Consider the following 12,611-nt stretch of genomic DNA (forward strand, 5'->3'; position numbering starts at 1 on the left):
CACAGTAAGATTTGAATCATGTCTGGAACTTAGTACTCTTGAATAAATACTTTTTTTTTCAGAAGCCCTGAGAAGTGGTAGATGTGCTTTGTTCAAGTTTCTGCTCTTTTGTGCGCCTGCCTCTATCTTAGTGAGTACCTTGACAGGGATTATGTTACATCTCTAAATATCTAATAGAATAGGTAGTTACTATACGAGTTCGGGCAGCAACATATGTAATTCTCAATAAATAACAATAGCATGACGAAAGTCTCAACCACAACAACATTGTCTTCAGAAACATCAAAAAGCTTACTGTCGTGGCAGGTGGCGGGGTGATGCGTAGGGTGGAGGGGCACATTTTTTTCAGCGGGGCATCCAAGGTGGGATGGATGCCTGTACAGTCGACTACCTACAAAAAAAAAAGAGTCAGTGAGGAAGAAAAAACCCGATTACAGTGGCAGAAAAATGAAAATTACTCGCTGCTGACTCTTGGTGACCGAGTGAGTGCCCCCCAGCTGCCTGGTACTGATGACTCCAAGCAAGGCTAGGCAAGCCAAACGCAAATCGAGGGCAGCACAAGTCGGCCCAATGTACCCTAATCCGAGGATGCCCCGCCAAAACCTTGTCTGATTGGCCAGTGCGCAGTTTGAGGTAAGCGGGTGGGCAGAAAAGAAAAAAAAATACTGCCTCCACGGCCGCCCCTCATTCGACTTTTTTCTCTCTTCTCTTCATACTCCATTCACCAGGAACAACACAAATATCAATCTCCATCCTAGATTTCTGTTGATTCTCTTTCTTTGAGAATCCCGAGTCTAGTCGATACCAGCTTTCCTTTCAAACAAACGATCACCAGGCGCAGTCTTCAGTCGAAGTTCTGCCCTCTTTTTTTCGCTTCCTTCACCCCGCGATTTATCACTTCTAGGTCGAGCCGAGCTTGATCTAGATTTTCAAAAGCCTCAACCGCAATCATGGCTGACAAGGGTCTTGAGGATGTCCCTGAGACACAGATTGAGACTAACTATGACGAGTGAGTAAATTATCGCTTGCGTCTATGCTTCTCAACTAACCAAAGAAACAGGACCGTCGACTCCTTCGATGACATGAACCTCAAGTCTGAGCTCCTCCGAGGCAGTAAGTGTCCCCAGCGACTTATCCTGTATATCCAACAACCCGCTCACAATATCGCCTAGTCTACGCCTACGGTTTCGAGCGCCCCTCTGCTATTCAGCAGCGTGCTATCATGCCCGTCATTAAGGGTCACGATGTCATCGCCCAGGCCCAGTCCGGAACTGGAAAGACCGCCACCTTCTCTATCTCTGTCCTCCAGAAGATCGACACCAACGTCAAGGCTTGTCAGGCCCTGATCCTTGCTCCCACTCGTGAGCTTGCTCAGCAGATTCAGAAGGTTGTCGTCGCTATTGGCGACTTCATGAACATTGAGTGCCACGCCTGCATTGGTGGTACCAGTGTCCGTGATGACATGAAGGCCCTCGCCGACGGCCCCCAGGTCGTTGTCGGTACCCCCGGTCGTGTCCAGGACATGATCCAGCGTCGTTTCCTCAAGACCGACAGCATGAAGATGTTCGTTCTCGACGAGGCCGATGAGATGCTTTCTGTAAGAAACTTCTATTCTCATATTTTCTCTTCTTTGTGCTAACTCTCTCACTTAGCGTGGTTTCACCGAGCAGATCTACGACATCTTCCAGCTCCTCCCTCAGTCCACCCAGGTCGTCCTCCTTTCCGCCACCATGCCCCAGGACGTCCTTGAGGTCACCACCAAGTTCATGCGCGACCCTGTCCGCATTCTCGTCAAGAAGGACGAGCTTACCCTGGAGGGTATCAAGCAGTTCTACATTGCTGTTGAGAAGGAAGAGTGGAAGCTTGACACTCTCTCCGACTTGTACGAGACCGTCACCATCACCCAGGCCGTCATCTTCTGCAACACCCGCAGAAAGGTCGACTGGCTCACCGACAAGCTCACTGCCCGTGACTTCACTGTCTCCGCCATGCACGGTGACATGGACCAGGCTCAGCGTGACCTGATCATGAAGGAGTTCCGATCCGGTTCTTCTCGTGTCCTGATTGCCACTGACCTTCTGGCCCGTGGTATCGATGTCCAGCAGGTGTCCCTGGTCATCAACTACGATCTCCCCGCCAACCGTGAGAACTACATCCACCGAATTGGTCGTGGTGGTCGTTTCGGCCGAAAGGGTGTCGCCATTAACTTCGTCACCGCTGATGACGTTCGCATGCTGCGTGAGATAGAAAGCTTTGTGAGTTGTCTCTTCTAATCGTTTTTCATTTTTTCAAAAACTAACTTCTATCACAGTACAGCACTCAGGTCGACGAGATGCCCATGAACGTTGCCGATCTTATCTAAGCTTGAAACGAAAAAAGCGAAAAAAAAGAGCAACACGGATCGTCTAAAATCCGTTTTTCTGGCTGTTCAGCCAGCTGTTTACGACCAGACGACTCAGGGCAGCCTGAAATCTTGGGGAGGGTTTTACGGGGGAATCTCTTGTGGCAGTTGTTGATAGATCTCGTTTCTAGAGTTTCGCCTGGAAAGGCGGCAGGCTTTTTATACCACGCTGCGCTGCTGCCAGTCCGGAAGACGAAACAGGGGGGAGATTCCGACTTGGCCGCATGACTGGGCTTCGGGGCAATCCTCTGCGCCTTGATCTCTTTGGGAGGTGCATATGGGGCTACCAAAAAGTAATGCAATGGTTCTTCAAACCTGCTCTTTGTCTGTATTTAGGGTGCCGTTATCATGATGAATGCTTTTCTTTTTATCTTTCAAACCTTTTCTCACTATGCAACTACGTGACTGAATTATACTGGAGCTTTTGCCAAGCAGATTGGGTGATCTTGTGCGATTTGTTCGACACAGCCATATAGACGATGGGAAAGGGGAACACATTCTCTTTCCGCTAACTATTGCACATAATCTTATCACCTAGTTACAGAAGGTAATGTGTAATTTCTCACTTTTGCATCACATACAAAGAATTTATCAAGACTCGACTTAATAAGTGAAACCGTTAAGCACTGACTGATACTAAGAAGACGTGGACCTAGATGTATTCAGCAATAAGTCCAAGTCATCTAGTAAAGTTATCAACAATAGTAACGACCATTTCCAGACAACTTGAGTCTCAATAGATCATACCACGACTGGCCCAAAACTTGACTATATAGTCACACGCACACATACCTATGCAGCTCTCTCCTCTTCCATTATCCGATTTAACCAAACAAGCACACATGAATCAATATTTATGAATGGCCATATGGATCAAGATTAGACAAGTGGTCAAAGTCAAGAATGAGAGACAATAGAGTTTATATCTCGTCTGTTAGTATATTCGGCATATACATCACACAGTAAAGACAAATAAAGTAGACATCAATGTCACAATTGGATAATGAGTCCTAAAGTGACAACCTATCAAGGTTCTCTCATACAAACTAAAGTGCTGTATAGCTCGTTGATCCATCATCTTCGTCATCCTTTGCACATTGCCAATTGTACAGTCATTCCCAAATTACGGCACACTATATACAACTCCTGATATCTTTGAGGAGGTTAGAAACAAAAGAAATCAAAGATAAAAAAATGTAGCAGGGTCAAGTCTTAGACCCATCCTTGTAACGCCATCTGTGGTATCGCCGCCCCGTGATAAATATAACTTCAGTAGCCACCAAGAAGATAAGGTGGCTAAAGCCCGCAGAACCATAATTAACAAATCAAACAAAAGCTCGCCGTTTTCAACCTTTGACACCTTCTAGTAATAACCTTGGCCAAAGGATGTTTGTGCGGGTGGCGGGCTCTTGATAGCCTGTCCGGTGTAGGCACCAGGGATAGGGACAGCATCATACGTGGGCTCGTCTGAGCCTACAGGACCGTGCTCGGAAACATGAACGGTGGGGACCATAGGAAGCGACGGAGGCGTAGTGTCAGTAGGCGTGAAAGCGGACTGGTTCAGCTTAGGAGTAGCAGAAGGAGCCTTGACAGGGGGAGCCTGGAGCTTGAAGCCAGTATCTTGAGGAGCAAACTGGGATGGGGGCTCGGCGAACTGAGTACCGGGCGTAAAGGGGTTGGGGTTGGGGTTCTCGCTGATGTCGGACAGGTTTCGGTAAGCAGCGGGAGGATGACGGGGGGACATGGCGTAGGCGCTGAGGGCGGGAGACTTGGGGCCAAAGCCAGGAGTGTTGGGAGCAGACTGGCTGCGGAGTTGAGCAAGGTAAAGATCGGAACGGGCGCGGTCTCGCATGTCCATGGACTTGAAAAGGCGTCGCTTGGTGTAGTAGCGGTAGAAGACGACGCTGTAGAGGAGGATGGCGAGGACCTCGACGACGATCTCGATGATGATGCAAATCATGGCCCAGTTTTGAAGACGACAAACGAGTGCATAGTCGACTTTTTCGCTGAAGACGTCGGATCGATGGTTGTTTACACAAGACCAACCCCACATGTCCTTGTTGTTACTGTTGTTTTTTGAGTTTTGGAAAATGATAGCAGTGATAACCCAAAGGATCAAGGAGGCAATGAACTATGTCAAGTTAGTCCAGTTCACATCGGATATCCAGAATCCCGACTTACCCAGCCAATGGCGAACATGGTGTAGTAGGTTCCTACTTTCTCGGCACGTTTGTGACCTCCTCGACAATAGGCAACGAAGACAAGGATACAAGCAAGGAGGGAGACACAGGCCATAGCAAGAACAAGTTTCTGAGGCCATGCTTTGGTGTTCTGGGCCCATGAAGGCATCTTACTTTGTGAAGGCAAGGATCTGGTAGCGTTGAAAATGGAGAACGAGGCTGAAAGCATCGCAAGAATAATGAGAGAACAACTGAAGTTGACACCGCGGAGTGCAAACTTGGCCAGACGGACTCGGGCTTTGATTTTCTATTGATTGTCAGCGAGATGATCACGCGAGTAAGTTTAGTTTACATACCACATCACGGGCCTGCTCCTTCTCGGTAGACAGCTCACGCTTCTCAAGAATATCCTCCTCACGGAACGTTGGGCTCATGGGGTTCCTAAGATGAGCAGGTGTTCCCGGCACCTTCATGGCGCTCTTGAGTGGTGTCTTGGGAGTCATTGGAACGGGAATCGATTCTCGGTGGGCGATATAGCCAAATCCAATGTCAGCAGGTTGAGGTTGAGCAACGTGAGACTTTTCGGGATCGGCGAATGGCGATCGAGCCTCGACTGGTGAGTGAACTGAGGTTGCTTCGGCAAATCGAGGAGTTCGAGGCTTTAGAGAGCCGTCTGAGGATGATGATTCTGAGGTTCCAGGTCGAGCTGCAGTGAGGTTGAGAGCGGCAGGCCTTCTTTTATCTTCTATACGATGGTCAGTCAGTAAGACATGTCCTTCATTATAAGCTTGCTCCCTTGGAGACGGACCTGGACCAGCCATGCTTAGAACGAGTAAATGTGAAAATCGAATAAAGATATCAACAATGAAACGTGGAAGTGCAAGTTAACGATGTTGATGAAAGCAGGTATAAGAGCTTCGACGCAGTCCAAGCTTCACACCCGTTATAGAACAGAAGAAATTGCAGAGGAACAGAGAGACCAGCTATCGAAAGATTGGGAGAGAGGTCCGGCCAGACGGACACGCGTGGGAGGCAACGACTTTTGAGGATGGCGGCAATAGAGGGAAGATGAACGCTCATTCGACAAGATCAAGACACCAAGGACGGGATAGGACATTAGACGGAGGGGGTGCCGCAAATAGTAACAGAATATGGCCTTACCAGAAAGATGAGCGGATATGCAGCAAGACTTGTGATAGGCAGATGTGAACCGCCTGTCGAGTGATTCGTCTTGGAATTAGACGCCCAAATGGCTGTCGGGATGGGTAGGTCAAGCTCCGCTGGCCTGGTTTTGGTTTGATCACAACCTTCGTAGGCGGATATGAGCAAGAACGTCCTAAGTTTGTGTTGCCGTACTGCCGACTTTTGTGATACCAGAGTACTAAGGTAGTTGTGTGATCTCAGTGATCTTAATGGTGATCAAGAACAATAGACAAAGTCGAGGTGCAAAAGAGAGGGATCCACAGAGTGAACTTGGGAAAGATGTGGTGTTATGAGAAGAGACTGTCTGTATCCTCCCATGGTCGGGGAACTCGTGAGCCAAAAGATGCCCATGTTAGCATGCTCCCCCGGCTGGCATCATCCGGAGCAATTTCTGCATGTTACCCTGACAGGTCCATCATGTCCGTTTCCCATATTGAGCGATATCACTGGGTGGTGAAAGTCGCCCGGCGGTTAAGCCTGCTAGAGTTGGAGCCGGGATCATGGGAGGAGATGCTGTTCTTGTTATCCCATTGGTTGCAAGGACAGCCGCTCCCTGGACCCTGGCCGCTGATCTACCGATTTGATAGGCCATGTTTCTGCAGGCGCTTCTGTTCTTCACTTCACTTTAACCAATCAGCTACTCGGAAGCCGTGATGAGCCAGGTATATTTCCAGCCACATGCAGGCGTCGGCGGCAACAAACGACTTTTGTTTCGACGCGCTTGACTTTGGGTTGCGGCAAGGCCCACCAACAAGTAAGAAACAGAACGTCGCATTAAGCATTTTGCCATCAGACTCAGTGTCAGAGTGTCAATTTCTCTCCCTGCAAGGATCCCGGTCGGGACTTGGCAGCAGGATGAGTGACTTTTCAACTCCAACACATTGGTCGGCCAGGTTACTGGTTGCACACGAGGTGAGCGGGATATTCTCTGAGATGCAGTCATGCATGTACTGTAACGGTGAGACACCGTTAACGCAGTAAGGTAAGAAACGCTACGCGCACGTAGTAACACCGAGTCTTTGATCTTCTAGAATACACGAATGGATAAAGATAGTATTAATTGTCATAATCAAAGCAAGTTTTAGAGTCAAGATGTGACATTGTGTTGTGGAACACTAAGCTTTAATCGTGACTTGCCATATCGACAATAGATTGAGCGGTCTTTATCACCAAAAAGGGTGGTGGTCAATGGCCAAGTTGGTAGTATTCGAAATGTCATGTCATCCCCTCTTCTTGGCACTTTGTCAGTAAGCAGCAGCGAGGCTTATCACCAACACGAATGTTGGTGTCTCGAAATGTCTCCTGCACCTCGATGACTTGAAAACCAAATGCATACATATACCTTGCATATCACTCGGATCATTTCCATTCCCGCTGTACACGGTTACGGAAGCGATTGGCTGATCCAAATTGGATAATCTAAGATTGAGGATGTGTCCCATGTCAATTGTATTTTGATCATGTATGCGAATACGTTAGGTTGATGGAAGCAGATAGTCAGGTAGTTGCAGATGTTGAGGGTCTGGGAGTGAACATCGCCAACCGGAGTACCTACTGATTCCAGAGGCACCACCCGACATCTATTGGATTCGTTTATAGGTGGAAAAACGGAGCTCTTGGAATTATGAATAAACTAGTTGCAGGTACACACTAGGATCAAGTCTTTTCTATCGAGATGGAACATATCGGCATTAACATTGGTATAGAGCAGTGAACGGAAGACCACAACCTACCCCAGAGAAGGTTGCAGAAGCCTTCCTGTAGGGAATCGCAAATAATAGAAATCGCGTTATTTCGTCATTAGCAACAACTTTACCATCTCAGAAACATATCTCACTTTTGATGACTGGTCCTCTATCTTGATCGGTGCTCGACTCCTCGAATTAATGGCACCAGAGATGTTAGATGGTTGTGAGCTCTGAATTGGTTGACAGCCGAAGCTCATCCGAATGAGGGGCATTAAATCCTTATCAGCTTATCACGCCGTAATAGGCGTAGCGTAAGAGTCACAGCCATTTCGAGAGACTGCACACGAGGAATTTTGCCATCATCAAGGCGAAATACGTAAAATCTTGGCTCTCGACGACCTCAACTTCGAGAACCACTCACCAGATTTTGAAATCTTGGATTGTAATTTTCTCCCAATCCAAGCGACCGATTTTCCCACCCGAAACCGCCCTTTCGCTACCTCACGACCGAGAAACCACATCTGAAATACCGCCTGAATTGCCCCGCCTTCATCATGTCTACCAACGACGACCCCAAATACGACGACATCGGGTCCGAGTCTGACTCTGGAGAGTCTGTCGGTCACAACGAGGCTGCTGATGAGAAGCCCCTCAAGTCGGCTCTCAAGAAGTCCAACCCAGCTATCGCCGAGCCCGCTGCTCAAAGACCTCCTCTGCCTCCCCAAACCGAGCCCAAAGACCTCGACGTCGCCAGCTTGACTCCTTTGACGCCCGAGATTATCGCCCGACAAGCTACCATCAACATTGGCACCATCGGCCACGTCGCTCACGGAAAGTCCACCGTCGTCAAGGCCATCTCTGGTGTCCAGACTGTTCGTTTCAAGAACGAGTTGATCCGAAACATTACCATCAAGTTGGGTTACGCCAACGCCAAGATCTACAAGTGTGATAACCAAGCTTGCCCTCGCCCTGGATGTTACCGAAGTTACAAGAGCGACAAGGAGGTCGACCCTCCTTGTGAACGAGATGGATGTGGCGGCACTTACAGACTATTGCGACACGTCTCGTAAGTTAAAAAATACATACTATATCTCCGTACAAGGTGATTGCTGACACCATCAGATTTGTCGATTGTCCCGGTCACGATATTCTCATGAGCACTATGTTGTCAGGAGCTGCTGTCATGGACGCCGCCCTTCTCCTTATCGCCGGTAACGAATCTTGCCCTCAGCCTCAGACCTCCGAGCATTTGGCTGCTATTGAGATCATGAAGCTCGACAAGATCATCATTCTCCAGAACAAGGTCGATCTTATGCGAGAAGAGGCTGCTCAGCAGCACTACCAGTCCATCCTCAAGTTCATCCGAGGAACTGTTGCTGGCAAGTCCCCAGTCATCCCCATCTCTGCTCAGCTCAAGTTCAACATCGATGCCGTCAACGAGGCCATTGTCAACACCATCCCCGTCCCTCCCAGAGATTTCAGCATCGACCCTCACATGATTGTCATTCGATCATTCGATGTCAACAAGCCTGGTTCCGAGATCGACGAACTCAAGGGTGGTGTTGCTGGTGGTTCCATTCTCCACGGTGTTATCAAGCTTGGTGACGAGATTGAAATCCGACCTGGTATCGTCGCCCGAGACGACAACGGTGCCCTCAAGTGTACCCCCATCTTCAGCCGAGTCGTCTCGCTCAACTCCGAGGCCAATGACCTTAAGTACGCTGTTCCCGGTGGTCTTATTGGTGTTGGAACCCGAATTGACCCTACCCTTTGCCGAGCCGATCGTCTCGTCGGTTTCGTGTTGGGTCTCAAGGGCCGCCTTCCCGAGATTTACAGCGAGATTGAGGTTAACTTCTACCTCCTCCGCCGTCTTCTCGGTGTCAGGACTGCCGATGGTAAGCAGGCCAAGGTTGCTAAGCTGGCTAAGAACGAGGTTATCATGGTCAACATCGGTTCCACCTCTACTGGTGCCAAGGTTGCTGCTATCAAGAACGATGCTGCCAAGCTTGTCTTGACCAGCCCCGCCTGTACCAACATTGGCGAGAAGGTTGCTCTCAGCCGACGTATCGAGAAGCATTGGCGTCTTATTGGTTGGGCTACCATTGCTGCGTAAGTTTCTTCCCACATGCGCTTTTATCCCTTAAACAGAACATTTCAACTAACCTTCCTCGCAGCGGTGTCACACTCGAGCCTAGCACTTCTTAAAAGATTCATGTAGACCAACGAAAGAATTGAACGTAATTTCCGCACGATTTTCCGGCCACGTGATATGCCGAACTCGAGGACGCCAAGTTTCCCAGAGCAGAGTTCTCGAAGGCATTTTGAGTAGACGGTTGGCGCTGGACCAGGCATGGTGTTAAAAGTGGTCTTTTTCGGGAGCATGGGGGCGAGCAAAAAGGGGTTAGAAGAGTCCTGGTCAAACTGCCTCGAGCATTTGTGACTAGTGGACAAGATGTGTAGTTGCGTTGTATGCATTGAGCAAGAGGTTACATCAACCTCGTAGGGAAAAGAGCAAAAGTCTTCTCCTATTGGCCATAGCAGGGAATGAAGAAACTATCATGACCAAACCTCCAAGAATTATATTACAATGTCTATTTGCGAACCTTGCGCGCGTGCTTGACCAAGTTTTCTATAACCCCCTCAAAGGCTTCCCTATCACCAATCTTTTCGTCTGTCCTCTTTTTCCAATACTCCAGCGCCTCCTTTGCTGCTTCTTCCAAACCTTGCAGTTTGGCAATATGAGCCTTGAGTTCATCATCAGTCATGCCGTCCAGAGCTTCGTCCGTCGTCTGGCAAAGGTGACGAGCAGCCACGAGATCCAGCTCCGGCTGTGGTGGAGGGCCACGGCGCTTTCTTGATGACGCAGAAGGCTTTCCTTGAGTGTCGACTGACGTTGACGAATTATTGCCCTCGCCCTGTCGTAACCGGGAGACAGATCGAGAATCTATAGAGTTCCGAGGGGAGAGCGTAGCGACATTCAATGAGGGAAGGACAAGCTTCTTTTGCTTTGAAGCCGGAAGAATCTCGTCCAGATCAACAGGAACGCCGAGTGAGACAAGGAAGAGGCGGCGTGTCCGGGAACGGATCCAATCCGGAGGGGCAAGAGGCGGAGGCGCCACAAGTTGCGACCACAAAGATGCTGATCGTGGGGTAAAGAACACTGAGTCTTGGGATAGAGGAGGAAACTGGGGGAGGTCGAGCTCTTCTGGGGGAAACAGAGTAGCAAGGAAGGGTTCCAATGCATTCAGGACTCCTTCGGCATCGACACCATCGAAGTCGGGTATGGGCTGAATGATAGTAAGTAGCTGTAGCAAAGATATAACTTTAGGGTCATCTTACAAATGGTAATGTAGATTGCGGCGTGGGTTGTGCCGCAGCAGTAGGTGCTGGTGTTTCTGCTTCTTGGAATCCGTCCTCAAAGTCGTCGAAATCGTCGTCCTCATTACCCTCTTCAAAATCGTCAAAGTCGTCACCGAACTCATCACCGCCATTGTCTTCGTCTTCGTCTTCGTCTTCGTCATTGTCATCATCATTCTCCTCCTTGTCGTCATCTTTATGGTCACCGTCACCATTTTGCAAAGGAGAAGCTAGAACGCTAGGTTCCTCGGAAGGTTCATCTTGTAATTTCGTGTTTGCAGAATCGGGCGAGGGTGTTGAGTTATCTACGCGAGCGAATTTCAGCGGTCAATGATCATTCTTGTGTGCTTGTTTAGGACTTTGCTACTCTCGTACCATAATTGCTTTCCACATTTGTGCTCTCGCCTTGAATTTCCTTGATCTGCCCATCAGAAGCCACAAGAATATCCGGGGATGCATCTGCCCTGCGCCTCTCCTCGTACTGAATGGAATACGATCGGCTTCTGGCTCCAGGAAGCTCAGGAGCCTCTTCTACGACTGTCGTGGGAGGGCTTACTTTGGGAGTCGGGGGAGCATCTCCGGATGTGGCTGTTTCTGGGGCAATTGCGATCTCGTCAGGTTGAGCATCTTGTCCTCGCAACTCATACGCCTGAGTACCGGGAACCTCGCCGTGCGAAGGTTGATCATCGACTTTTTCGACTCGGGTTGTGGGAATTGGCGAGCTGATCCTGGGGCTTCCAGAACCAGAAGCAGCATCCATAAATTGGTCATCGGACTCGGATTCCTCAGCTACATCATGTCAGCACAGTGAACCGTGGATCTGAATAGCAGGTAGTGTCTGTACCAAGCTCGTGGGCTCCAGGGTCCTCAACGGGACTGCCCTTGGGAGGCTCGAGCTTCTCAGCGTCTGTCATGATGACGGAATTCGGGAGGGATCGCTGCTTTGAGCTCTACAGCATGCGGTATGGATAATCGAAGTCGAGCGGGAGGGTGTCGTGGAAGTCTATGCAGGGGGGGTAAGTGTCACAGAGACGCCGATTGACCAGAGGCCGCGTGGAGTAATATCAAGACTATCAGAATGACAGAGTAAAAGCTCTGCTTAGGTATGATCAATATGTTTGTACAGTCTTTGGAAGGAGTTCATCGAGGACTCTTGAAGTTGATCTGGAGCTTCCGTCGAGTGGGCAAGTGCCATCACGTGGGGCTTTGCGCGGCTCATCCATTCACGTTGGCTTTCTGATTTATCCCTGCATCAGCTTAGTCTAGAACACGACAGGGACACCGAATTTGGGTAGGATGGCACAACCTCTGCGAGAATACTTGGCAGGTTACTGCATTAGCATAGGCTGTCGTGAGACTAGATGAAACCTGGAAGAGACGATGGCATAGTAAAGTACGATGCTTGACGATTTTTCTTTGCTGATCTTATAGAATCCGGAACCCTTAGCTCGGCATGCATTTATGTGCTGTCTGGGAAGCAACGATACTGCCCAGGTCAATGGTACTCCGTTCTAGGTATACTTGATGTTGTGCACTTTACCTGAATGAACTGTACTGTATTGCAACACCCTTCTGTCTTATTATGTGTTGCTCTATATAGTAAATCATTATCTTATCTCACTAGTACCTAGTAGATAGAAGACCGACTAAAGACAGACACTCGCTTGATAGAATGACCTCTATCCGTAGTTGATATCCTGACTTGCACTTGAAGGAACATCGTCGCTACTCACATCATTAATAAATACCTTCAATCAACAATAGGGTACCTCACTAGCTTCA

General features: G+C 49.0%; 4 protein-coding genes across 4 annotated transcripts; 2 read left to right on the forward strand and 2 right to left on the reverse strand.

The window, feature by feature from the left end:
- Window positions 1–734: 734 nt before the first annotated feature.
- Window positions 735–2,777, forward strand: FGSG_06841 (ATP-dependent RNA helicase eIF4A). The gene is made up of 5 exons (XM_011328192.1): window positions 735–1,009; window positions 1,061–1,113; window positions 1,173–1,597; window positions 1,653–2,255; window positions 2,312–2,777. Exons 1-5 carry the CDS (start codon window positions 951–953, stop codon window positions 2,360–2,362), a joined length of 1,191 nt encoding a protein of 396 aa, XP_011326494.1. The 5' UTR covers window positions 735–950; the 3' UTR covers window positions 2,363–2,777.
- A 401-nt stretch (window positions 2,778–3,178) lies between these two features.
- On the reverse strand, window positions 3,179–5,995 carry FGSG_06842 (uncharacterized protein). The gene is made up of 4 exons (XM_011328193.1): window positions 5,743–5,995; window positions 4,938–5,326; window positions 4,583–4,888; window positions 3,179–4,532 (listed from the first exon to the last, which is right to left on the reverse strand). Exons 2-4 carry the CDS (start codon window positions 5,082–5,084, stop codon window positions 3,765–3,767), a joined length of 1,221 nt encoding a protein of 406 aa, XP_011326495.1. The 5' UTR covers window positions 5,085–5,326; window positions 5,743–5,995; the 3' UTR covers window positions 3,179–3,764.
- A 1,853-nt stretch (window positions 5,996–7,848) lies between these two features.
- Window positions 7,849–10,041, forward strand: FGSG_06843 (eukaryotic translation initiation factor 2 subunit gamma). Its single transcript, XM_011328194.1, has 3 exons — window positions 7,849–8,538; window positions 8,595–9,581; window positions 9,647–10,041. Exons 1-3 carry the CDS (start codon window positions 8,027–8,029, stop codon window positions 9,675–9,677), a joined length of 1,530 nt encoding a protein of 509 aa, XP_011326496.1. The 5' UTR covers window positions 7,849–8,026; the 3' UTR covers window positions 9,678–10,041.
- Window positions 10,042–10,044: 3 nt separating this feature from the next.
- On the reverse strand, window positions 10,045–11,960 carry FGSG_06844 (uncharacterized protein). Its single transcript, XM_011328195.1, has 4 exons — window positions 11,674–11,960; window positions 11,205–11,618; window positions 10,812–11,134; window positions 10,045–10,759 (listed from the first exon to the last, which is right to left on the reverse strand). The coding sequence occupies exons 1-4, from the start codon at window positions 11,741–11,743 to the stop codon at window positions 10,064–10,066; spliced, it is 1,503 nt and encodes a 500-aa protein (XP_011326497.1). The 5' UTR covers window positions 11,744–11,960; the 3' UTR covers window positions 10,045–10,063.
- Between the last annotated feature and the right edge of the window lie 651 nt (window positions 11,961–12,611).

The sequence above is a fragment of the Fusarium graminearum genome, chromosome 4 (genome assembly GCF_000240135.3).
Source record: "Fusarium graminearum PH-1 chromosome 4, whole genome shotgun sequence".
Taxonomy (NCBI): Eukaryota; Fungi; Ascomycota; class Sordariomycetes; order Hypocreales; family Nectriaceae; genus Fusarium; species Fusarium graminearum.

Coding starts and splice junctions, on each gene's coding strand:
- FGSG_06841 (XM_011328192.1), top strand. CDS start 951: ATGGCTGACAAGGGTCTTGAGGATGTCCCTGAGACACAGATTGAGACT. Junction 1,598..1,652: donor AGGCCGATGAGATGCTTTCT/GTAAGAAACTTC, acceptor TCTCTCACTTAG/CGTGGTTTCACCGAGCAGAT. Junction 2,256..2,311: donor TGCGTGAGATAGAAAGCTTT/GTGAGTTGTCTC, acceptor CTTCTATCACAG/TACAGCACTCAGGTCGACGA.
- FGSG_06842 (XM_011328193.1), bottom strand. CDS start 5,084: ATGACTCCCAAGACACCACTCAAGAGCGCCATGAAGGTGCCGGGAACA. Junction 4,889..4,937: donor AGGAGCAGGCCCGTGATGTG/GTATGTAAACTA, acceptor GACAATCAATAG/AAAATCAAAGCCCGAGTCCG. Junction 4,533..4,582: donor CCATGTTCGCCATTGGCTGG/GTAAGTCGGGAT, acceptor AACTTGACATAG/TTCATTGCCTCCTTGATCCT.
- FGSG_06843 (XM_011328194.1), top strand. CDS start 8,027: ATGTCTACCAACGACGACCCCAAATACGACGACATCGGGTCCGAGTCT. Junction 8,539..8,594: donor AGACTATTGCGACACGTCTC/GTAAGTTAAAAA, acceptor TGACACCATCAG/ATTTGTCGATTGTCCCGGTC. Junction 9,582..9,646: donor GGTTGGGCTACCATTGCTGC/GTAAGTTTCTTC, acceptor CCTTCCTCGCAG/CGGTGTCACACTCGAGCCTA.
- FGSG_06844 (XM_011328195.1), bottom strand. CDS start 11,743: ATGACAGACGCTGAGAAGCTCGAGCCTCCCAAGGGCAGTCCCGTTGAG. Junction 11,619..11,673: donor CCCTGGAGCCCACGAGCTTG/GTACAGACACTA, acceptor GACATGATGTAG/CTGAGGAATCCGAGTCCGAT. Junction 10,760..10,811: donor CGCAATCTACATTACCATTT/GTAAGATGACCC, acceptor ACTATCATTCAG/CCCATACCCGACTTCGATGG.